This window comes from Mustela lutreola, chromosome 11 (assembly GCF_030435805.1).
Source record: "Mustela lutreola isolate mMusLut2 chromosome 11, mMusLut2.pri, whole genome shotgun sequence".
NCBI lineage: Eukaryota > Metazoa > Chordata > Mammalia > Carnivora > Mustelidae > Mustela > Mustela lutreola.
Genome location: NC_081300.1, coordinates 57800696 through 57824820, shown reverse-complemented (window position 1 = coordinate 57824820; position 24125 = coordinate 57800696). Strand labels below are relative to the sequence as shown.

The 24125-nt window shown below is 44.3% G+C and overlaps 1 protein-coding gene across 4 annotated transcripts in view; it reads left to right on the top strand.

Annotated features, from left to right (window-relative positions):
• Nucleotides 1–23768, top strand: part of LOC131810802 (uncharacterized) — a 100999-nt gene extending 77231 nt beyond the window's left edge. For 2 of the 4 annotated variants that reach the window (XR_009345717.1, XR_009345719.1), the window contains exons 2-5: nucleotides 1251–1507; nucleotides 13294–13361; nucleotides 13682–13782; nucleotides 23051–23215. Coding sequence is in view for 1 of the 4 variants with exons in the window: in XM_059138624.1 (XP_058994607.1) it covers nucleotides 1475–1507; nucleotides 13294–13361; nucleotides 23051–23570 (621 nt within the window). In the remaining 3 variants the exon portion in view is untranslated. Of the gene's footprint in view, nucleotides 1–767; nucleotides 820–1250; nucleotides 1508–13293; nucleotides 13362–13681; nucleotides 13783–14926; nucleotides 15286–23050 lie in introns of those variants that run through there. The other 2 variants (XR_009345718.1, XM_059138624.1) reach the window with 2 other exon arrangements.
• The last annotated feature ends 357 nt before the right edge of the window (nucleotides 23769–24125 follow it).

Sequence of the window (24125 nt, the reverse complement as noted above, 5' to 3'; positions counted from 1 at the left end):
GGGAGCTCATGAGAAGGTTGTATCAGAGGATCAAGAATTGGTAACAGATGGCTGGATGCCCTCATCTGCAGATGCCTCTGTATCTGGGCTGCTTAAAAGCATTTAACATACCCGTCTCACCCTATACTAGTTAAAATGCTTTTAAGCAGCACAGATACAGAGGCATCTGCAGAATGAGGGCATCCAGCCATCTGTTACCATTCTTGATCCTCTGAATACAACCTTCTCATGAGCTCCCACAAAGCTATGCAATCAGGCAGCCTGCATCAAAGGGGTGGGGTTGGGGGGAAGCAGGGAGCAAAGAAAAAGGCTTAGATACATCTGTGCATATACAATGAGTACTTTGGGCAATTTTATATGAAGCAAGTTAATACTGTGCTTCTTTTTCCTGAAGAGGGAGGCCAAATGTATTATTGGTCTGGATATGTTTTATCTCCTTTGGTCCTAAGTCATTTATTCATTTATTCGTTACCATTTATTCATATATTCATTACCTCTCCATCCAATATTTATGGAACACTTACTGTATGTCATGCTCCATTCTAGGTGCTAGGGAGACAGATATTGATATAAAAGATACTAAAAAAAAAATGGTAGAAAGAAAAATAAAGCAAGGTAAAGGGGGCAGCAAATAACAGGGACTCTCACCCCAACTAAAGGGGTGATTTTTATTTAGAGGAAAATAATGTAAATAAAAGATTTGCATTTGTTAGAAAAATACTGTGTTTTTTTGATACTAAAGTGTTTCATTTCATTTTGTTTTGTTTTATATTGACTTACATCATTTATTACATTTTGGTTCTACACAATTCCACAAAGGTAATTTGTATATCCTTCCAAAGTAGGCTTACAAATCAAATTATAATGTATTATTATCCTATTTGAGATCATTAAAACTCAACAATGAAATGATATTCTGATTTCATGTCTAGGACCAAGGTTTGAAAAGCAATATAATGACTGTCTCAACTATATCACACTAGTTTTTCTCATGTAAGCTAACTAAGATTTAAAAAAAAAAAAATCCAGTAAGAATAACATACAGTGTCATATTAGTTTTAGGTGTGGTGCTCAACTTTTGAATCTTTCATTCCAATAATCATTCAATGAAAGAATCAGTTTCTTCTATAATTAAAAAAACACACACTATTTTCTAGGATAGCGTATTTATATGTAAAGGTATATGTTATGTTAGTTATTAATTAAGCAATTAACTTCCAAATTGTCACAGGTTTTTTTTTTTTTTCCAGAAATAGACACCAAGATGGAGTTTGATGTGTATGGTATTTATTAGAGATCATCTGTGGAAAGAAGGTGAAGGAAGTGGGATTTCTTCGTGGGAAAGATCCTAGTACAAAACGGGCCAACAATAGGAACCCTTTGGACAGCTCTGGAGCAGAAGCAGCCTATCAGAGTGATCCCTTGTTGGGCTGAAACGGCTGGGCCTTTGTCTCCTACAACAACCAGTCAATGGATGTGGGTCCCCCAGGAAGACCCAAGTTCTTGGGTGAGTCAGCTCTCTGCTACTGAGGCAAGAAGCAGCTGGAGCTTGTCCTCCAACAGCTGGCACAAGTCTTTCCTTGAAAGGGTTGCAGGCACTGCCTCTCCATGTCCACCACAGAAAGAAGTGTATAGACTTGCGGGACAAATGGGAGAGAGATTCATAACATAGTAACAGGCAAAAAGTTACCAAGTCTGGATAATTATGAATTAAGTCGCTATAAACATCCATGTACAGGTTTTTGTGTAGACATAAGTTTTTAACTCCTTGAGTAGACATCAAGGATCACTTTTGCTGAATCATAGGGAAAGAGTCTGTTTAGTTTTGTAAGAAATCCCAAACTGTTTTCCAAGGTCCCTGTGTCATTTTGGTTTCCCACCAGCCTTGAAGGAGAATTCCGGTTGTTCCATATCCTCACCAACATTTGCCCTTGTCAGTGGCCAAGATCTGAGCTATTCTAATACATGTGTGATAGGTTAGCTAATTTCAAATTAATTTTTTATGAAGCACTCAGTTCACATTTTTTAAAAAAAGATTTTATTTTTTTACTTGAGAGAGAATGAGTGAGAGAGCATGAGAGAGGAGGTCAGAGGGAGAAGCACACTCCCCAACGAGCTGGGAGCCTAATGCGGGACTCGATCCTGCACATCCGGGATCATGACCTGAGCCCAAGGCAGTCGCACAACCAACTGAGCCACCCAGGTGCCCTCAGTTCACATATTTGAACGAAATCCTAATTATGAGTCTTTGAGTAATGAAGAACAGAAGAAATGAAACTGTTTCAACAGAACCCTTTTTAAAAAAAATTTTTATTTATTTATTTATTTATTTATTTATTGACAGACAGAGATCACAAGTAGCCAGAGAGGTAGGCAGAGAGAGAAAGTGGGGAAGCAGGCTCCCTGCTGGGTAGGGAGCCCCGATGCGGGGCTTGATCCCAAGACCCTGAGATCATGACCTGAGCCGAAGGCAGAGGCTTAACCCACTGAGCCACCCAGGCGCCCCTCAGTAGAACCCATTTCTGAGTAACAGTGATAGGTCTATCTTTGACCAAAATTAGTCAAAGGTTCATGTTTCTTTGTGGTTGAAATACTGTTTTTTTGTTATGTTTGATAAGTGATAATTAAAAACAAGATACTAAACCAAATGATAAGAAAATACCATTTCTTAATTTTGGCAGCAATACACAAATATTTGTATGCTGCCATTCTTTTAAATTCAAGTACTAAAATAATTCTAAAGCTGCTTGTCAAATTGCTAATTGATAAAAAGAAAGTACAGATTAGGTGAAAGTAGTTTAAAATCCTTCATATTTAGTTTTTAAAAGATACCTTAAATTTGACAGAATTCTTTGAGGGTGCAAGTGGTATCTGAAATATAAAAAGTATAGCAAGGTATAGTTCTAGTGCGATTGTTGAATTCCGGTGATGGTGGGTCTGCCCAAAGCTGGAGTGGGATGGGGGAGCTGTAGGATCTGTTAGAGGTTGTGACACTGACCTGAGTTTTGAAGGAGGAAAAGAATCCTTCCTTTTCTTTCTATGCCAGCACACATGGTAGAGAAGAAAATCCAGGATTTGGGATTTTTTGCTCCTCTTTACTGATTTCTACAGTGAACATGAAAAAAATTGCTTGTAGAACTTTAAAAGCATCTCTGGTATTCCTTAGGGGGGAAAATTACTCTTTTCTAGATTTTTTTCCCTAAATAGGGCAGATCTGCAAAGACAGAAGGATGAGGAAATGCTAAAAATAACTTTCCCCAATTAGTGGTAGCCAAACACATATGGGAAGATGGAAATAGTTTTCGATGGCCCAGAGCAAAACTGTGATGCAAAATGAACTCCCCAAGGGCAGGGGGTAATTAGAAACAGCCCCGAAAATGTACTCAGGACGCTGTGGGAATAGTTAGCGAATGTTGAGGGAGGTGATTATGGCCTTGCAACCTCTTGGAGCCTGTGGACATTGAGGAACTGACTCTAAAAATATTTATTCCTGTTATTTTTTTTCACAAAGGCATGGGGGCTGGGCTCCTTCTTGGAAAGTCAGAAATTCCAGATCTTCTAACACAGATTCTATGGAGGGGAGTGTGGTCTGAATTGCACATTTCTTGAAGCCCAGAGGCAAACGGCTCTATTGCTGTTTCTCGGGGGAGGGATTTTGTTTTTGACTCGGGCGTGTGGAGAAGAGCCACCTGTGGGCCATGGGCAGCGACAAGAGGGCACGAGAGCCTGCCAAGATCAGCATCACTCTGGGCTTTGGCCCAACTGACCAGCCGGTTTCCCTGCCTTGGAAATTGGGGCTGCCGCTCAGCCAGCTGGATGGGTGCTGCTGCCAGGGCTGCCTCCCCGGGTGGGGCGGGTCAACAGCTATGACCACAGGGGCCTCGGGACCCGCCATGCTGGACAACAGGGAACCTGATCTGACTGGAGGGGCAGCTCCGCCATGCCCCTGCCAGTTTCCCTTTTACTGGCTTCCATGTCTGTTAATGATCCTGGAGAGCCACATTCTCCTCCCTCTTCTCTTGTTTCAGTGCAAGATACTCAATCAGCACATCCCTGATGAGAGCAGTGGTGGATAAAATGCTGTATGTATTTCTTTGTAGTGGTCAGCAGCCAGTACCATAGCCCCACACTTACCCCTGGGGACTTCTCCAGGTTCCCCTTGACCCTTCCCAGATTCTGAGGGGTGAAGGGCTCATGCCCAGCATAGGTTGTCCTTCAGGAGTCCAACAATGTCTGTGGATTGGCCTGCATCCATCTGGCATGGTTGTTCAGTGTTGTGAACTGAACCCGTGCGTGCACCTGTTCTTTCTTTTTCTTTCTCCTCCGACCCTTAATTTCCTACCTAGAATCCCAAATTCTGCTTTTGCCCACCCCCTATTCTATGCTCCCTCAAACCTACAGGCCAGTCCTCTTCCTTCCAGAACAGTGGGCTGGTTCTCCTTTCCCATGATGAAGAATGGCTCACTTTCCTCTGCTTTGGTCCTGGCAAGCGATGGTTGGACAGTGATCACCTCCCCCAGAGGAATCTGATCAGGGAAGGGGGAGGGCTCTGGACACATCACACAGGCAGCCTGTCACTTACATCACAGCCAGACTCCCTAGGTTTTTGGGAATCATCTTCTTGAATGCCTCTATTCAGCCAGCTCAAGGTAGAGCCTCCAGACTGACCTCTTTGCTTCCTGTCTGCTAATCAGTTTATGGAAAAAATGTAAACCAAGCCTCACTGTTCCCAGAAGAGCCTGCTTTCAGACAGTCTGCAGCTCCCTCTTCCCCTCTGTGGTCTCTCAGTTATAAACCCTACTTTGCATTTGTCCCAGGCAATACCCCCACTCACTCTCCTCCTTCCCATGAGAGCATTGTTGTAAGCAGACAACCAGCTAAAGGTCTCTGAGTCATTCTGATGCCAAGCATCCCCATGTCTCTTCTGGTTCTCCTCAGGTTCTCCAGGTTCAGGGAAACCTGAACTCAGAACTAACAACCTCGTAGTCATTGAAGAAGCTGCAGTTTCACAAATTACGTGGATGGCCACACGCCTTTCCTGAGTACCCACCACGTGTGAGATTTGCTGTGCACAAAGATGACATGTTGAAGGACAACGTCCTTCTTGGGGCTTGAGTTTCTGGTTGAGAGAAAGAAGAAATACAACTTACAGGGAGATGGAATGAAAAATGACAGGAAGGAGTCAGAAAGGAATGGCGGCAGAAGATGAGATACTACTCTGGTTGGGGGGACTCCCACGGCCCATGTTGAGAGGAGGGTCCTAGAACTGAGGAGGAGGCAGCTGGGTTTGAATCGTGGCTTTGCCAAGGTGTGTGCGCCCACCATACCTCAGTTTCCCTGCTTGTGAGATAGGGTCATCAGGAGAATTACGTGAGATGGTGCTCATCTTGCACGTGGCCAGTGAGGAATTAGTAGAAGCTGTCGCTGTGTGAGCTTCATGGAGGAGATAGGACCTGGCCTGGTGCTAAAGCCAGGATACACGCGGACAGATGCCCAGGAGTTTTCATGGTAGAGCCGGGGACTCAGAGACAAGCAAGGCACGGTTCTTACTAGGAAAGGGCTTCTAAAGAACTGACAAATCCCATTCTTTTGCGCTGATAAGATAAGTGATGCCAACCATTACAGACACCGGTGTTTAATAATAGCGACTAAAGAAAGCTGCTATAGAAAAGACAAAGCACGAAGGTGTACACTGTAGTAGCAAAGACTGTCAAAGGGCTCAAAGGATCTTCCCTGAGTTGGGTATTTCTCCCCATGGTGGCTAGGGGGCGATGGAAGCCCACAAAACAGGGAGATGTTCGCACACAGTGTTAACTGTGCAACCGGCAGGTCGGCCCTGGGCCCTACTTTGCTTACCTGAAAAGAGCATCCACCCCCACTCCCACACCAAACACCCCACATGCCCACCCTTTCATCCTTCACTCTCCAAATATTTCCTGAAAGACTAGTATGTCTCAGGCTTGCATAGGTACCAAGGAGCAGAAATGTATGGAAAACTCTATAGATGTTGAATACTGAGTCTTTTTTGTTTTTTTTTAAAGATTTTTCTTTTTTTTTCTTTCTTTCTTTCTTTTTTTTTTTTTTTAAGATTTTTATTTCTTTATTTAACAGGCAGAGATCACAAATAGGCAGAGAGGCAGGCAGAGAGAGGGGATGGGGGGAAGCAGGATCCCTGCTGAGCAGAGAGCCTGATATGGGGCTCAGTCCCAGGACCCTGAGATCATGACCTGAGTTGAAGGCAGAGGCTTTAACCACCCACTGAGCCACCCGGGCACCCCTTGAGTACTAAGTCTTAAATGTGGCATTGATCTGTTAGGTTGTCACATCTGAAAAATGCACGTGTTAAGATGAGGTGTCATTTGCACACTTCAAGGCTCTTTTAAAACTTGTACCTGTCTAAATACCATTCAAAGTTTTGGGGACTGCACTCAGTTTGAGGAAAAGAGGCCCAACTGAGCAGTGAAGTCTGGATAGAGACTGGCTTTGCCATCCTAGAGTCTCGGTTCAGCTGTGGGTTGCAGCACCATCAGTGGCCTGAGCTCAGATGAGCTATTTAATGTCTCTGAGCTGCAGTGCTGCAGCTCTCATGCATGGTTGTATGCATGCAGTGTGCGGCATTCAGGAGGTGATCAGCAGGTGTTCATTCCCGAGATTCTGCTCTCTAGGAGGAAGAGAAAGGAGGCAAGTGAGGAGCCACGTACTCCATGTGCTTGGCTGGGGACACAGCCACTGCCCAAAAGGCATTGTCTCCATAGGCATACACAGGGAACATCAGTTAGTTCAAATGCTCCAAAACACTTGAAATCAGAGGGGAGGGAATCCAGATAGTCTGAAATATGCTTATTACAAGGCGAGGAGAAGTGTTTAGCCCAACAGACATGTCTTGAGGGCTCCAATGATGCGCGGCAGGGGTCAGGGATGGGAAGACCGAGACAAGATGAGGTGGGAATCTGGCCAAGTGCAGAAGCTTCGGGAGCAATGGTGTGACACCTGGGCAGAGAGTGTGAGCCACAGAGTGAGGACGTCTGCTCCCCGGCTTCATGTGGCTTTATTAATAGCTTATGTCAGCTGGTTTCTGGGTAATTGGGTTTGATGGCTCAGCCTGGATTTGATTGACATGTGTGCTGAGAGGGGCTGTGGGGGGAAATCTTGAACTTGATTTAGTCACAATGAATTTTACATGTCATAAAGTATTTTATGAACTGCAGGTTCATATGCAGGTGCCCTGGATGACCTCAGAAAATGTTTATTTTTGAGGATAGGAAGTTTGCTGTTAGAATGGGGCTTGTGAGAAGGGGCTTGGGTTCAGGACTCTCACACTTGACTGCGACTCTAATTTTGCTCCTTATTATTCATGGGCTGTTAGACATGCACCTGATGACTTCTAAGACAGAGCTTGTTGCCAAGTTCCAGGGTGGTCCCTCAAATTCCTGTCTCTGGGACTCACATCCTAGATAATTCCCTCCCCCAAATGTGGTGAGACTTTTGAGTATGGTGGAATATCATGCCCATGATTTTCTTACATGGTATGACAAAGGTGAGGAGATTTTGCTGAAGTAATCGAGGTACCATGTCTGTTAATGTTGAGTTACTAAAAGGGAGATTATCTAGGGTGGGCCTGACCTAATCAGGCATGCTCTTGAAAAGAGGGTCCAGAGGTCAGAGACAGAAGTCAGGAGGATTTTCTGATGGCTTTGAAGAAGCAGACTGCCAGGTTGTGAACAAGACCACATGTCAGAGGATGACTCCAATGGAAGGTCAACAAAAATGTAAGGACCATGTGCAGCCTCTGTAGGGAAATTTGGCTCTCATTTCAGGAAAGTCTGTCTTGGAAGACCACAAGCAGTGGGTTTGATGAGATGAGATCACAGCCCAGCTGACGTCTTGACTACAGCTTTGTGAGACCCTGAGCAGAGGACCCATGAAACCACACTGAACTCTTCATTATGCAAAAGTGTCCATTTAAGCTTCGAAATTTATGGTGATTTGTTCCTCAGCAAAAAAAAAAAATGAACTTAGAACTCATATTACCTACTTTACAGGGCTGTTGTGGGGATTAGGAAAGAGGTGTGCAAGGCACCCAGCATGTAGGAGACCACTAATTAATGATAGTTTTTAGACCGGTAATGGGTAATATCCCACTGTTTTTTAGGGAACATAAATCTCCACTTTTGGAATGGATCTGGCGAGGTGCTAAGAAATATTGAGAGGACCAAGGGAAATGTTGTGTGTACCACACTCCTAGTGTAGTGTCTGCAGACGGCGGCCTCAGTAAACAGTACAGGATGGCACTGATGATGGCGATAATGACCATCCTGACTCACAGTCATGGTGGCTTTCATCCTGGTGAGAATTAGGTCTATTTCTCAATAAAACACAGATCTCTTCCCCCTTAAAACCACTTCAGCTAATTAGCTCTTCTGGCAAAAGTACCAGAGACTATTACCATTACCTTACTGTCCACAGATAGCCATGAACCTTAGACATAATCTGGTCCGACTTCTTCAGTTTACCAAAACACCTTGAATATGAAGCAGGTGTTTTTAATGTCACAAAGCAAATTAATAACAGAATCAGGAATAGAATTCAGGTATGTTGACACCAAGGTCATTCCTACAGAATCACATATTTATTTCTTTTCTGAAAATGTCCTTCTTTTTAAGACACAGAGCAACTCACATTTCAACTCAAAAATTGTCAGCATTCCCTTGCAAAAGTCACCTTGCATGTCAGTTGTGAACGTTCATTTCCAGCTACCACTCCCAAAGATTTGTTATTGATCTTAATTAATTGAATTAATCCTTATTGAGAGCCTGCTGTGTGCTATATTTGGAATCAAGTTTGTTAACCTGTAGTCCCAAGTCACACTAAAATTATACCCCAAGTTCCTTGTTAGATTATTTGCCATAATGACCCTCTAAGTAGGTGCTGCGGAGACGACCATTTTTTTAAATTTATTTTTTTTGAGATTATTTATTTATTTATTTGACAGGCAGAGATCACAAGTAGGCAGAGAGGCAGGGGAAGAGAGAGAAAGGTGGAAGCAGGCTCCCTGCTGAGCACAGAGCCCGATGTGGGGCTTGATCCTAGGACCCTGGGATCATGACCTAAGCCGAAGGCAGAGGCTTTAACCCACTGAGGCACCCAGGCGTCCCTGTGATGACCGTTTTATAGGTGAAGACATTGAGAAATAAAGAGGTTCAAGGGGTGGTTGCCAGAGAGGAGGGGGCTAAGGGGCTGGGTGAAATGGACAGAGAGGCACAGGCTTCCAGGTAAATGATGACTAAGTCACAGAGACGAAAAGTACAGCACAGGGAACATAGTCAATAATATTGTCATGTCATTGTCTGCTGACGGATGGTGACGACACTTAACCGAAGTAACGAATAGAATTGACGCATTAATATATTATATGCTTGAAACAAATGTAATATTGTATTTTAATTACACTTCAATACAAAAATAGATAATAAAACACTGTGTCTCAAACTAGTGAGAAAAGAAAAAAGAGGTTCAGGGGTTTGCAAGGCCAAACAACTGGTAAGAAGGATTTGAGATTTTGGCCAAATAATAATAATGAATCGGACAAGTAGAGAACCAACCCCCTTCTGCCTTCAGCCCTGTCACTGGGGCTCTGCTGGATCTGGGGTGGTGTTCAGGCTCGGGTCCCCAGGACTGACAGCACAAAAGCTCCCAGCATGGACAATGAGGGAGGAGGAAATGTTGAAATGGCTCTCCTGGTTTTTTAGTCCCTTCTCAGCAGAATTCTTCTTTTTCCTCAGCAGACATTTCAGAAACTTGGTCAGATACCGACAGGAGCCTAGATCCTGGGGGTGGAACCCCGCATTTCTCATTAATGACCCTGTCTATCCAGGGCTGAGCCTGCCACCCACCTGTAAGGAGGGCAGCTTGCAGGAGGTGACCAGGCTCTGGCTCCGTGGCTGGGGTAAGCTCATGAGCAGCGACAGGTGTTTCTTCATGCCTCCTGTATTTGTAGTGAGACCCGGAAACGAACCCCATGGGGAAGACCACCGAAGATGGAGGAGAATCTTCTGGACAGCACGAAGTCTAAAGCCCTGCCATATATTTATTTATTTTTAATTTTTTAAAAAAGAGTTTATTTATTTGACAGAGAGAGCGCGTGCACAAATAGTGGGAGCAGGAAAGGGAGAAGCAGGATTCCCACTGAGTAAGGAGCCCGATGCAGGACTTGGTCCCAGGACCCCGGGATCGTGACCTGAGCTAAAGGCAGATGCTTAACCGACTGAGCCACCCTGGTGCCCCTGAAACCCCGAGGTTTATAAATCTCTCCCTTCTGCTACAGGGTCCATCTCCATGGGCATTGCCTGCAGACCCTGGGTTTATGGATCTGAACATGCAGGAACAGAGTCTCGGTTTGTGGGGGAGACTTGGCATTTCATGAAACAAACTGTTGCCAAGCATCTCTTTGGGCAGAACACTTGGAAATAAAGTCTGGAAGCCTGCTGACACTCGGGCCTGGTGCCTCCCACCCTTCATCTGCTCTCAGTATTCTCCTCTGCTCTTGCCCTCGGGCTCCTGTGCTCTCTTCCCTCCTCATTTCCCCTTCTCCAAGGCACAGGAGTCAAAGAATGGAGTTCGGTCTCTAGGGTTCTCCATCTCAAGTGCATCTCCTTTCAAAACCTTTTCTATTACCGTGGATCAAAATGCCCTTGCTTCTACGCGAAGTAGATCTAGGCTCAGTGGTACCAGGGGGGGACAGAGACCATAAGCTCCATACACGCCCTGGTCATGAACTTCCTCTTCCGGTGTGTACCAGTTTCTCCTTACCGTGTGCAAAACTCAAGTGAGTAATATTGCCCATGATGTCTTTGTGGGGGCTCCTGTGTCCCAAGTATGTGAGCATTGACCGTGGCTGTGGGGGGGGGGGGGTCTGTAGTAGTCCCACTTCCTGGGAAAGGCAGGGAGGCCCGGGGAGGTTAAGTCACATGCTCAAGATGGCCCCAGGACTGGAAATGGCAACTGCCCCATCCGGCCCTTCTAATCCCCTTCAGGTTCTTCTTTCCTTTTCTCTGTGGTGGGGACCAATTCCTCATTTCTTCTGTAGCTTCCTTGTTCATTGGGTCTATTGCATGTGATCTATCTCCCTGCCTCTTCCCCAGGCCCCAGTGGGAGGCCACCTGCCCTATGAAGGCTGGGGCTTTTGTCAGTTATATTTGCTAGGAGATCCTGGTGGCTTAGAAGGGGGCCTGCTTCCCAATGACAATGAATAAATAACTTTTTAAGAAGATTTAATTAATTTATTTGAGAGCGAGAGAGCGAGAGTGCTTGCATGGGGTGGGGTGGGATGAGGTCCTGGCAGAGGGAGAGGGAGAGAGAATCCCAGCATTCTCCCCGCTGAGCGTGGAGCCTGAGGCAGGTCTCAGATCTCAGGATCCGGAGATCATGACCTAGGATCAGATGCTTCACTGACTGAGCTACTTAGGCACCCTAAATAAACATTTTTAAAAAATGAATGGATAAAAGTAGCTAAAGCAAGATTTCTAATGACGAGTTTTACCCCAACTTTAGCACCCAACTTAGGTGTCACCCAAAGTGTCTTTTTTTTTTTTTTTTAAATATAGACCATTCATCTCTTTTGTATCCTGTGAAGAAATAGTGTTTGGAAAATTCATGTAGATGAAGCAAGCTCTGTGTCTTTCATCTGAACCACGTCCTGGGGCAGCTTTGGGTGTCTTTTTATTGACACCTGACCAGGAGGTGTATTTAGTCGCTGGTCGCCCCAGAAATCCATATCCATTTTAAGAGCTGAGCTCTTTGAACACCAGTGTGGAACGCATTAGAGCTACCTCGGGACTCACATCAGTGTCATGTTCAAGACTCACTTAACGGGTATTCATGTTTTTCCTCATTAGATTTTTCCATATGGCTTCCAGCTTCGCATGTGTTTCTACTCCCAGACAGTAGCATTTGTAAACACTGACATCTCTCAACCTCTTCCCCAGCTCTCCCTGCCAACTGCCTTCCAAAAATGAACCCAACTCTGACTTGAACACATGTTTATGTGTATGTCTGTCTTGTGCCATTTTTCCCCATATGCTCCTTATATGGGAATGTTCTAGGATTTTCGTAGATCTTTTTATGTGGGCTTCAATGTCTGCTTTAGTTGCTGTCTTACATAATTATTCTCTCTATTCATATAAAGGTTTGTTCGTTTCCAAAGACTTCACGTACATTTCTCATCCAACCCTCCCTGTGCCTGGCCTGTGAGGTTAGCAAGACAGGCATAATTATTGGTGATATTTTATAAATGAGTAGTTTGATGCTCAGAGAGGCTAAGTGTCTTTTTCAAGGCAACAAGGTAGGAGGAAGCAGAAGTGGGACCAGAGGACTTCGGAGGACATGCCCTGGCCTTTCCCACTGTGCTACTGGGCCTGGACCCCTGTTGGCCTCATTTCAAGTGTTGTGCTATGTATAATTATGGGATTAAAACATATTTTTAAGGCTGGTGTTCTCTGCAGCTAAAGTAATAGTCCATGTGAACAGTGTATAAATAATTGAGCTAAGGGAACCAAAATGTGATCCAAGGGAATGAGAGAGGCTGACGGGTTATCATGTGAGGCACAAGAAGTAAATAGCTTGGAGGGACAGAAGATACAGTCTGTGGGTGAAAGACCAGGGACAGACTGAGGGAAAAGGAAAAAGAAAGCCTTCCATGGGTCTTGTGTTCTTCACTTTCAAATAAATGATCTCCTTTATTCCTCAGACTAAACTCATAGGGAGATGTTATTAAAATTTCCATTTAATTGAGGAAGGGATTGCAGACCAGAGAGTTTACTGCTTTTTTCTCAGTTGGGAGAGCCGGAATTTTAAGCAGCTTTTCTGACTCTAAAGACTGAATTTTTTAAAGTGTGAAACCTAGATTATTTTTCCTCCAAGATTCTGAAGTCCGTCTGGTTTCTTGCATTATATCTAAGTTCTTCTCTAGTGACAATGGCTGCCCTCTTGGCTTCTCCCTTTTTATAAAGAGCCCTAGAGGCACCCAGTGGCCCACATGACAAATACGAGTTCAAACCCAGCTCTATCACTCACCAGCTGTGTGAATTTAAGCAAGTTTCTTCCCGTCTCTGTGCCTCAGTTTGTGATCTGTAAAATGGAGATAATAATAAATCTGGCGCATAGAATTGTTTTAAAAATCAAGGGAGATGTATGTCAAGTACTCAACACAGAGCCCAGCACCAGGAAAACCCTCATTAAATATTAGTTGTTGTCATCATGCTGTATAATAAAACATTTGTCTGTTCTTTGTCTCAGGTTCTAGACTCCTGGAATTTCCTGAGCGCTAGGAGCCCATGGACCACACCTGAGTTAAAGCTAACAAGGTAACTCGGGATGGGGCCAGTTGTGGTGTCAGCCTGACCTCCCCACCTCTGGGGAGGGAAGACGGAGTTCGAGTTCAATCACAGGGCCAATGATTCGGTCAATCATGCCTCTGTAATAAAATTCCAGTGAAACCCTGGATACCCAAAGCTGCCCCAAGGTTAGTGAGCATACTGCTGTATTGGGAGGGTGACACGTCTTGATTCCACAGGGACAGGGAGTGGAAGCAGCTCGCTCAGGACTGTTCCAAACTTTGCCCTATGTATCTCTTCATGTGGTGATTCCTGATTTGTTACTTAACTTTTTTTTTTTTTTTCTAAAGCTCTTGGTATGAAACCCAGAGTAGGACTTGAACTCTGAGACCCTCAGACCAATACCTGAGCTGAGATCAAGAGTCGGATGCTTAACTGACTGAGCCACCAGGTACCCCCTGATTTGTATCTTTTATAATAAAGCTATAATCATAAAGATAGCACTTTCTGAGTTCTAGGAATCATTCTAGTGAATCATTGAACTTGAGGGGGTCACGGGAACCCCAAATTCATAGCCAGTTTGTCAGATGTAGAGGTGGCCTGGGGACCCCCAAACTAGCAGCTGGTGTCTGAAGTGAGGCAACGTGGATGGAGCACGTGCCCTTCACCTGTGGAGTCTGTGCTAACCCAGAGGGGTGAGAGGCAGACGTGACCACCATGTTGCACACTGTTCTCATTGGATCAGGCATCTCCTGTCCCAGAAAAGGAAACACCTCCCAGAAGGCCAGGTTCTAGGTCATGGGGGCAGGAAAATAGACCATGTTCAGTCAGAAACTCAAGTTTCTTAGCATTTAGGTCTTCTCTAAAGGCTATGAAAGAGGGTGTCTTTGTGGATTTCCAGGAAGGGAGGTGGGAGTGTGGAGCAGAGGTTTGCGGAGCGGGGGGGCCTCTGGAGTAATAGAGTTAGAATCCTATCCCAATTTGTTCGTAAATAATGCTTACTTATTCTGAGGACACATTAATTATTTCTGGAATTAAAATAGTGCTGCTACTATTACTATTACTACTACTACTACTACTACAACTACTACTGCTACTACTACTACTAAACATTCCAGGTAGCTTCCAAAGTGGCTTATTGAAAACTGGCTGTTTTGAACCACCCTTCCTTTTCCTGGACATTTGGGGCCCTTCTAAGCTCTCTCATCTCCAAAGCAAATTCTCTTAATGGCAGTCTCCACATCCTGGATGCCTTCCAAATATTCCTCGTTTGTATGGATTTCCTGGTCCAGGCTCCATTTAGAGGCCTTGCCCCAGCTCTCCCTGTTCACAGGCCTCGGTCCAGGTCAGCACAGGGCGACACTGGATGCTCACCCTTCTCCCCATGGTAGGTATCCTTTTCTCTCTCTCTTTTTCTTCAGAGTTTCAGATGTGCCTCTGTGTAAAAGCCTTCTGCTGCTTCTTGCCAAGATTTTTTTGCCTTTCTTCTAAATTCTGCCTTAAGACATAAATCTTCTCTGAAGTCTTTTATGGAGATTTCTGCACCAGAGTGTTCCTATGATTTGTAGCAACTGAACAGCTGTCTTCTCTTCTAGATTTATCTTGGAGGACAAGGAACAGCAGATGAGCCTATGGTAGAAGAAGAAATCGGGAGTATTTACTTCAGCAGTTCTCTAATAAAAATGAGGTTTTCCTTAAAAACAATGATCCTGTTAAAAACTGACAAAATGAGCTCTCTCCAGGTGGTCCGAGGTCCCTGACACATTTGGCTGGGGCAGCTGGGAGCTGGTGGGGAGACCGCTGACACAGAGCAAGGGTGGCCAGATACGGGGATGTCCGATCTCCAGCCCTGGAGACAGATAGCCTCAGTTGTGAGGAGAAGGATGTCCCCAATTCTTAGGTGCCCACAAACTCAGTGGCTGTGACCTGAGCCCGCTCAGTCTTAATTGCACAACCCATTTGGACCTGACAGACAATAGCGCTTCTGTCGTAAAAACCAGAGCGAGGAACAGTTCCAAATATTTCACAGTTTTCTCCTCTAGCCATCAAATGACACCCTTCAGAATTCCACCTTCTGAGAGCCAAAGCCTTTTCTTTGTATCCTGATCCAGTCTCTTCCCTTTTAATGGAGAGAGTGCCACTGGACCCACCTTTGGATGAGCAAAGCTGCTCTCCCTTGTCTGGCTAGCAACCAACTTAGCTTGGTTTTTCTGTCTCTGGTTATCTTTGTTCAGTTTCAAAGCTGTTTCTGCTATTTAAGAAGAGAAGTGCCCTTGGGTAACCTTACCGAAACTCGGTCCTCTCAGATGAGGATAAAAATAGAACTATCCTCAGAGAATTATTTGAGGATTAAATAAAATAATCCCCATAAGCCTAGTACCTGGCACATAGTAAGCACTTTATAACTGGTAGGGGGAAAAACAAAATGGCTGCAAAATAGACGGAAATCCCTAGAGTGCCATTTGACTTGGACACCTTGTTAACCCTGACGTTAGTGAGTACAGGAGGCTTAGTACTTATTTCGTCCACTGTGTCATTTGACTCTCATGGCACCTTTCAGGAAATTTGGAGTGGATGTTACTACTATCACCTCATAGACGAGTAAACAAAGGCAAGGAGATTCTATGGGTCTTAACCTGAGGTTACCAGTGGGTTAGTGGCAGGAAGCCTTCTGACTAGTGTTGGTCACGCAGGACCACGGTACCTCCCTCTCAGAACAAAATGTGAACAAAATGTGTGGATGAACAGTACTTGGTTGACCCAGTAGGCTTGGTTGTCCAAACTCAGCACATTCTGAAAGCTCTAGTTCTTGATTGGCTCCTGAGAGAGAAATTTAAGTCCTTGGAATATCTTGCCTGACAAGAGGGTCTTTATTTACCTGGGGCACTAGGCCATGCCAGGTAATCTGTGATCGTACTGCGATTTATGATGGGGGCTTTGGCCATTCTGCCCCAGTTTGGAGATGCTAGATTCTAAATAGCTAAGGTCAATCATGAGGGTACCCCACGCCTATGTGACTGACCCTAGTAAAATCCCTGGGCACCAAGGCTCATGTAAGTGTCGCCAATTGGCAATATTTGGCTCATATTCTCACACTTTGTTCCTGGGAGAAGGAGGTGCTGTCCACAGGGCTCTGGTGGGGACAGAAGACCAGAAACTTACTCCTGGAACTCTCCTGGGCCTCTGAGACTTTTCCCTTGGCTGATTTTATTTTATGTACTTATTTATTTTTTAAAGATTTTATTTATTTGAGAGAGAGAGAGAAGGGGAGAGAATCAGCTGGGGAAGGGGCAGAGGGAGGAGAAGCAGACTCTCTGCTGAACAAGGAGCCCAGTGTGGGGCTTGATCCCAGAACCCTGGGATGGTGACCTGAGCCTAAGGCAGACACTTAACTGACTGAGTCACCCAGGCAGATTTTAATCTATATCCTTTCACTGTCATAAGCCATAAACATGGGTAGATCAGCTTTTCCGATTTCTGTGAATCCCAGAATCTGAGTGTGGTCTTGGGGACCCCTGATCTACTGGGGAACCAAGGATTTGCTACCTCATGACTGGGAGCAAGACCTGAGATCTGGGAAGCTACGTTTCTGCTTGGAAACATGTGCATTCCCCCCATCTGAACCCTGATAGACCATGCCAACCTCTCCTTCAATACCCAGACTTCACATCATAGCCTTTACAACACTGGGTTCCAAGTATCACCAAGCTATTCAGGCTTCCCTTACTGTGGCATCCCATGCCCTTCCCTGAGGCCAGTACTTCATGAGAGCAAAGAAGAAGCATTGCTTGTTCTTGGCTACACTCCCTGAGATAACATAGTCTCCAGCATAAAATAGGTGCTCAGGAAATACTTGATGCATGAAAAATGGAATGAGTTTTATTTCCACTGAATCTTTTCCCCACCTGTTCATCAGGAATTTGTTTGACAGTTCATAGCTAGGACTTGGACTCATTCCTTGCACATACACAGGGATGAAAAAAATCAAGGTACAGTAATTGAGGGAAGAACTAAGCATTGGGTTTGGGAAACTTTTGGCAAAGTGGCTTAAATAATTTAATTGTACTAGAATCTCATGTTCACATCATTTCCGTGCCTTCACCTTTGGGCAAGCAAGCATGCACGTGAGCACACTGATCCATCTGCTTTGTTCTCTGGATTTTTTAAGTTGACTCTAGAGGAGAAAGCCTGGCAGGCAACCCAAGGCTTTAGGTGCCTGTGGGCCACTGAAGGCTGACTTCCCTTGTTGTGTGGTCTCAGGCAAGTCATCTCAGCTCTCAGTTTCCCCTTCTGCAAAATTAGTTGGTAGGACCAGCTGATACGCCATCAGAAGCTTTATCTTTATCACGTCGGGCTGTCTGCTTCTACCAGCTTCTACCATCTCATGACCATATAGCAGAATAACATAATGTGAGGAAAATGCTCTGTGCTCATGCATAAAAGATGATATTTAAGGTCAAATTCTGAATTCCTGTCCTTGTCAGTTTTTTTTTAAATTGTGGTAAAATCTATACACCAAGGAACTTTCCATTTTAAGCATCTTTAAATGTATGCAATAGTGCTATGCAACCAACCCCACCATCCATCCACAGCACTTTTTCATCATCCTAAACAGAAACTTGGTCCCCATTAAATCACTTGGCATTCTCTCTTTCCTGTGGCCCCTGGCAACTGCCATTTTACTTTCTGCCTCTATGCATTTAACTATTCAAAATACCTCAGATAAGTGAAATCATAGAATATTTGTCCTTTTTTGACTGGCTTTTTCACTTAGTGTAAGAGCCGCAAGTTTCACCCTTGTTATAGCATGTGTCAAGATTTCTTTTTTTTTTTTTTTAAGGCTGAATAATATTCCATGGTAGTATGGATGTAACAATTTTGTTTATCCATTCATCCTTTAATGGGTCCTTGGGTTGTTTCTACTTTTGGCTGTGGTGATTACTCCTGCTATGAACAATGGTACATTCAAACATCTGTTCGAGTCTCTGCTTTCAATTCTTTTAGGTGTATACCTAGGGGTAGACTTGCTGGAGCATATGATAGCCTATGTTTAATTTGGGGAAAGCTGCCAAACTGTCTTCCTAGCTACTAATTTTTAAAGTCTGTCACCTCAGAGTTTGCAGCAACAAGATTTGGTCATGAGGTTATTAGGTTGCTATTAGAACTGGCTTCTGTCTGCCAGCCAGGAAGAGGGCCCTCGCCAGACTCTGCCGGCATTTTAATCCTGGACTTCTCAGCCTCTGGAACTAAAAAAGTGACTGTCCATTTTTAAAAAATAATTGGTGTTGAGGTCCAGGCCAATTTAGAAAGTGAGACAGTTAATTCTTTAGAAGGAGATAGGTTCGGGGGGTGGCATCCCATCCCAGCTGTGTGATTCTGGGGAAATCATCCACCACCTTGACTGGTGGTTTCCACATCTGTGAAGTGAGCATATGCTTTATTCCCCAAGGTCATGAAGGGGAGTAAACACACAGGAAACATTTTGTGTAATGCCCGGCATAGAGTAAAGGCTCAATTGAAGATCAACCCCCTTCATCCTTTGCATTTCATGGCCACACCTTCTCCACTTGAGTCCACCCTCTGTGCCCCACAAAGTCTGTCCTTCTGCTCTACTCTGCTTAGAACACTTGTCTTTGTTGGCCCATCTCCATTCTTTCCAAGCCTCCCTCTCTGCAGATCCCATTTGGAAAGGAGTTGTTAACATGCTCCTGCCAAGGGCTTAGTAGTCCATAATTTAAAGCATGTCCTCTCTGGGGCACCTGTTTTTTGTTTTTGTTTGTTTGTTTGTTTGTTTTTAACAGAGTTTGATCTTGCAACCAAAGGATGTGTCCTAACAATATTTCAGACACTTGGGATGGAAACGTAAAAGGTAGTGATGGGACGGTCAACCTCTACTACGTAGCTTAGATCCTACTGAAGACCACACTGTGTGCTCTCCCTGGCCTAAAACAGTGTTGGGATAGACGGAATAATTAGACTGAAAAACTGAACCATATTGGTCGGAAAAAGGGAGGTAGCACACATTTCTGACCAAACTTCTCAGAGGCAAAATGACATTTCCATGATTGAAATGTTCAACTCACAAAACCCCTGAGATATGGTAATTAACAGTCAGCAAAGCAGACCCATACGACTAAGTGACTCAGTGAGATCCCATTCTGAAACAAACACTTGAGACTAAGGCAATTTGATATGAAGCTTTTTTTGCCGGAACTCCTGGGGGTCAGCATAAAACTTATCCTCATATGGTTTGCAGGTATATGAGGGTGAAGTGAATGAATTTCAACCAGAAACTAGGCACAGGCTGTCAAAATTAATTTTTGTATTGCATCTTTGTGCGAGAGGTTGTCCGATAGATGTAGTTTGTATTCTAAAATGTTGGAATTTCTGGGGCATTTTGATGGATTATGAAGACAAAGAATATATTCAAAACTGAGCTGGTTTTAGAAATGCTAGAACATATGGTACCCATCCTAGTGAAATTCACTGCCAACACAGGAATCAACAACAATAGGAGTTTTGGGTGAGGTGAATTGGGAGATGCTGCCAAAAAGTGGGCTCTTCCTGTCCCTGTCCCTGCTGCCTGTAGCCTCTGGCCAAATGTTGCCCATAGATGAAAAACAAGGTATCCCAGGAGGTTGCTAAGTGGATGACGCCATGTGGGGGAGCTGGGTTTGCCCCACTGAGTATGCCGCAGACTTGACAAGGCACATATGGTGCTCATTCCTGCAAATGTCAACCCCTCATTTCAAAACCTAAAAATGAAATAAAGTGCATTTTAAACATTTATGCACAGATCAATCAAGAATATGTTTCCATGGATGTGAGTTTGATGTATGAAGCTGTTTTCATACTGTGCCTTGCATATTCCCCTGATAATCTGCCTTGTTCTGACCTGCAGGGTGCCAGGGGAACCGACTCACTATAACTGAAAGGCATCCTGGCTTTCTGCTCTGATGCCAGTGAAACTGCAGACTGAGTAGACATCCTCCAGTGGCTCTTAACTTTTAGGTGATGCCTAATAAGATTGATACCATACAACAATCAAAATCCAGGCAAGAAAATATTCTCAGGAGCCCTTATGAATTTGACAAAATATACAGCCTCTTTGCCTTTACCTTTAAGTGGTCATTGGCTGTATTGGTCAGGATAGGCTGGGTATGCCACAGAACAAAAATCCTTCAACAAAGATATATTTCTTGTTCATGTCATATGTCCAACACAGGTCAGCAGGTGTAGAGGAGTGATCTGTTGTGACTCAGGAACTCAGGCTAACAGAGGCTTTGTTGTCTCTAATGTGGCTGGTGGCCTACGAGGGAAATCCTGCTCTATCTCCTATCTTCAGTTTGGATCAGAAGTGACACCTGTCATTTCTACTTGCAGTCACATGGCCCCATTTGATGGCAGGGAATTTTGACCTGTAGTTTTTCATGTGCTTGGGGGAGATGAGACTTGGAAATGAGCACTAATAATGTAAATTAGATTTTAGAATTTCATTCATTTGTTCACTCATTCATTCATCCATCAAATGAGCCTGTGCTAAATGCAATTCTAGGCCTCATGGATGATAAAGGCACATATAAAGTACACTTGCCCTCAAAATCAGGAGACACCATGTTTCAGGCTGGCAGAGGGGTGGTTGGAGACTTTGACCACCCACACTTAAATGATTATGTCATTTGGAATCTCTCTTTCCCAAAATATGGAGAAGGATTGCCCAAAAAAAGGGAGATCAGGCAGCCCCTGACAAGAAAATGCAGGAATTACAAATGACCCTTACCATCAAGGACATAGCAACCAACCAGCCTCTCACCATCTCTGCTGGAACTACACTTCTGGGCCCTGGTAACCAAAATTGAGTGGAAGAGGTAGTGTTCACAGGAATGCTAGATGTTAAAAGCAAGAATACCCTGGCTGATGATTTAGAGTGGGCTTTGAGGCAGGGCTGGATCTCCCAGTCATGACTGCTTCTCTTAACATTGTCTCAAAATTTCTTTTCATTTTGTCATCATGCCTGACAAATGGATTTGAGATTCACTTTGGTTATTGAACAGCTTTGTTCAAAAATATACCTACTGCCCAGAGGATTTTGAAGCTGATGGCTTTCAAGTGTGACCCTCTTCAATCAGATACTTTTCCTTTCGAAGACCTAGTTGAACTTGGGGAGAGGGATTTGATTGAGAGCCAGGGATAACAGGGCTAGTAGGGGTGAAGGGCTTGGGCACCACTAGTAAAATGGGGGCTTGGAGAAAGAAACATGCTAATCCTAGGGAAGGAGGTGGTGTTCAGACCTTTGGGGGTGACTGCACCTTGGACAGTGGGAGGTTAGGGAGAGTAACTTGCTGAGTACCTGTTCAGTGTCAGCACAGAGCTGGGACCTTCACATACATTCGTCTCATTGTCTCCTCCCAAGAGCTCTGTGGGTTAGCCGTTGGCTCCACTTTATAGGAGAACAACCAAGGTTCAAAAGACAGTAAGGGATTTGTTCAAAGGGCTGGCAAAGGCCAGAGAAGGAATTGAAAGATCCAGGCCATTTCCCTGATGCCATTTTCCTTCCGGTCCCTGACCTCTTCCTCACTCTTACAGTACTGATCTCCTGGTGTCCGGACAGGACTCAGGTCAGGTCTGGAAGGACCAGAGTCCTCTCATCTGGTAGTCAAATAGACCTCGATGGGCCAGCTCAGAGACTCCTTTTTTAGCTGATACTTTTCTTACAGCAAAAGGCACACCGAGCTCCAAGTTGCTTGCTTACAAATGCATTAGGAGGGGGGAAATACAACAGATTATGGAGACTGCTTAAATAATTAACTCCCTTAAAAATCGCCAAGTAGGGTTTAAATGTTATTTTAATAGTTCTGGGATGGATGGATGACTGTCAAAAGTGTGATTATCCTTAACTAACTTCTTGGTGTGAAAAATTCAGAGTCTGACTTAATGAGGATCCCAACCCTCACCTTTTGTGCACTTATACTTCTCTATGATTGATTTAACTAGTCTAAGTCTTCTCCATGTTATCTGTTGAAATTGTCTGGGAGTCGGTCATGGATTTTGGAATGAAATGTCTTCATCCTAGGTTCTGAAATAATCAGAGTATTAAGATGAATAGGGACCGGAGGGCCTGGCTGGATCAGTTGGTAGAGCATGCAAATCTTGGTCTCAAGGCTGTGAGTTCAAGTCCCATGTTAAGTGTAGAGCTTACTTAAAAAATAAAAAAGAAATGGATAGGGGTCAGTTTTCCTTGTTAATTTGGAGGTAGGACACCTGGGTTCACCTGGGTTCCTTCTAGAGCTGGATCTGCCTCTAGTTAGTGATTAATTAAGGGGATATCATTCAACCTGTCTGAGTCTCAGACAGTCTGAATCTCAGCCTGAGAAATGAATGTGATGAACTGTAGGATTTCTAAGTGGGCTCAGCCCTCTGGGATTCTAGGATCTACAAACAGCTGGGATCTCTGAGAAGACCAGTTCTGGATGAATGTGAGGTTTTGTGTCATTTAAATTAGGAGATGCCACATTCTGGCCAACTTCCTGCTGTCTGGGTGGGCATATTATTTTCCATTTGGCAGCTGTTCCGGTGTGGGATCAAATATTCTAGACAGAATAATTTCTCAGAGCAGCAGAAAGGCTGCCTTTGGTTCTCCAGGGGCTTGGAAAGTAACAAAAACAGGTGCAGGAAACAAATAAACCATTTAATGTTGTCATGACCTTTTCTTTGGATAGATTTGATCATCATTATGTGGCCTACCAAAGCATCCTTTTGAGGTTAAAGGAGTCACAAGAAGGTGACCTGCTAGCAACTTCCTTGGAAGAGAAGCAGCTCAACAAAGAACTTTCACGAAGGTCTAAGAACTTCAGGATTAAAATAAAGATAAGGGTTTTTCTATACCTACAAATTAGTGTTTTTCCCTTGAAACCTTGGACACCTTCCCGTTCAAAGAGAAAACCCCACATGTTACGTGACATTTCCTTGCTTTTCTATGACACTTTCTCTTTGGTCATTTCAGGCTGTTTTGAGAAACCCAAACTGACTGAAAAACCAAGTCCAAGCAATTGTTTGGCACCACGAAGACAAAACAACCTGTCTCATGAACTACAGACCACTTCTACCTTTCCCTCGATGAGATGGGCCCAAAGGGGACGCTTGCCTTCTTCCAACTGTAGGCAAGAATTAAGAGGGTGTGAGCAGACAGGAACGCAGGCTGGTGGTGCACACATGGAGCTCTGCTTCAGCAGACTCTGACACCCACTGCAGACAACTGTGGTTGAGGGTTCTCGTTACAAATGTATTCTTTGGATTGCAAAAGTATTTTGCTCTTTTGTCACTTTTCTGCGATCAAGTCAATGCAATGTGCTATACGCAAAGTCCTCTATTAGGAGGTGTGGGCACAAAGATGTCTAGGAGGCAGAATTCCAGCCCTCAAAGAAAGAAAGCCCAGGGGAATCCAGTTGTGGGGTGGGGGGGGGGTGTTGGTAGGGGAAAGGGAAGGCGCTGGGGCTGGTTGAAGGGAGCTATCAATGGGCAAATATAGAGCAGACTGAACACAACTATATGGTGTCCGGGATTGGGAAACAAGAGGGACAATCAACTCTCCAAGAACATGTTTACACAGTTTGTAAGGCATGTTTAAATGACCTCTATTAAAATCACGATACACAGATGTTAACGGGAAGGGGTAAGAAGGCAGAAGGATGAGACAAGCAGACAAGGAGGTCTCAAGGGTGATGCATGTTTATGTTAACTATCCCACACCCTAATGAAGTGCAGGGTCCACCCCTCTCTCTATGGTTGCCTTAC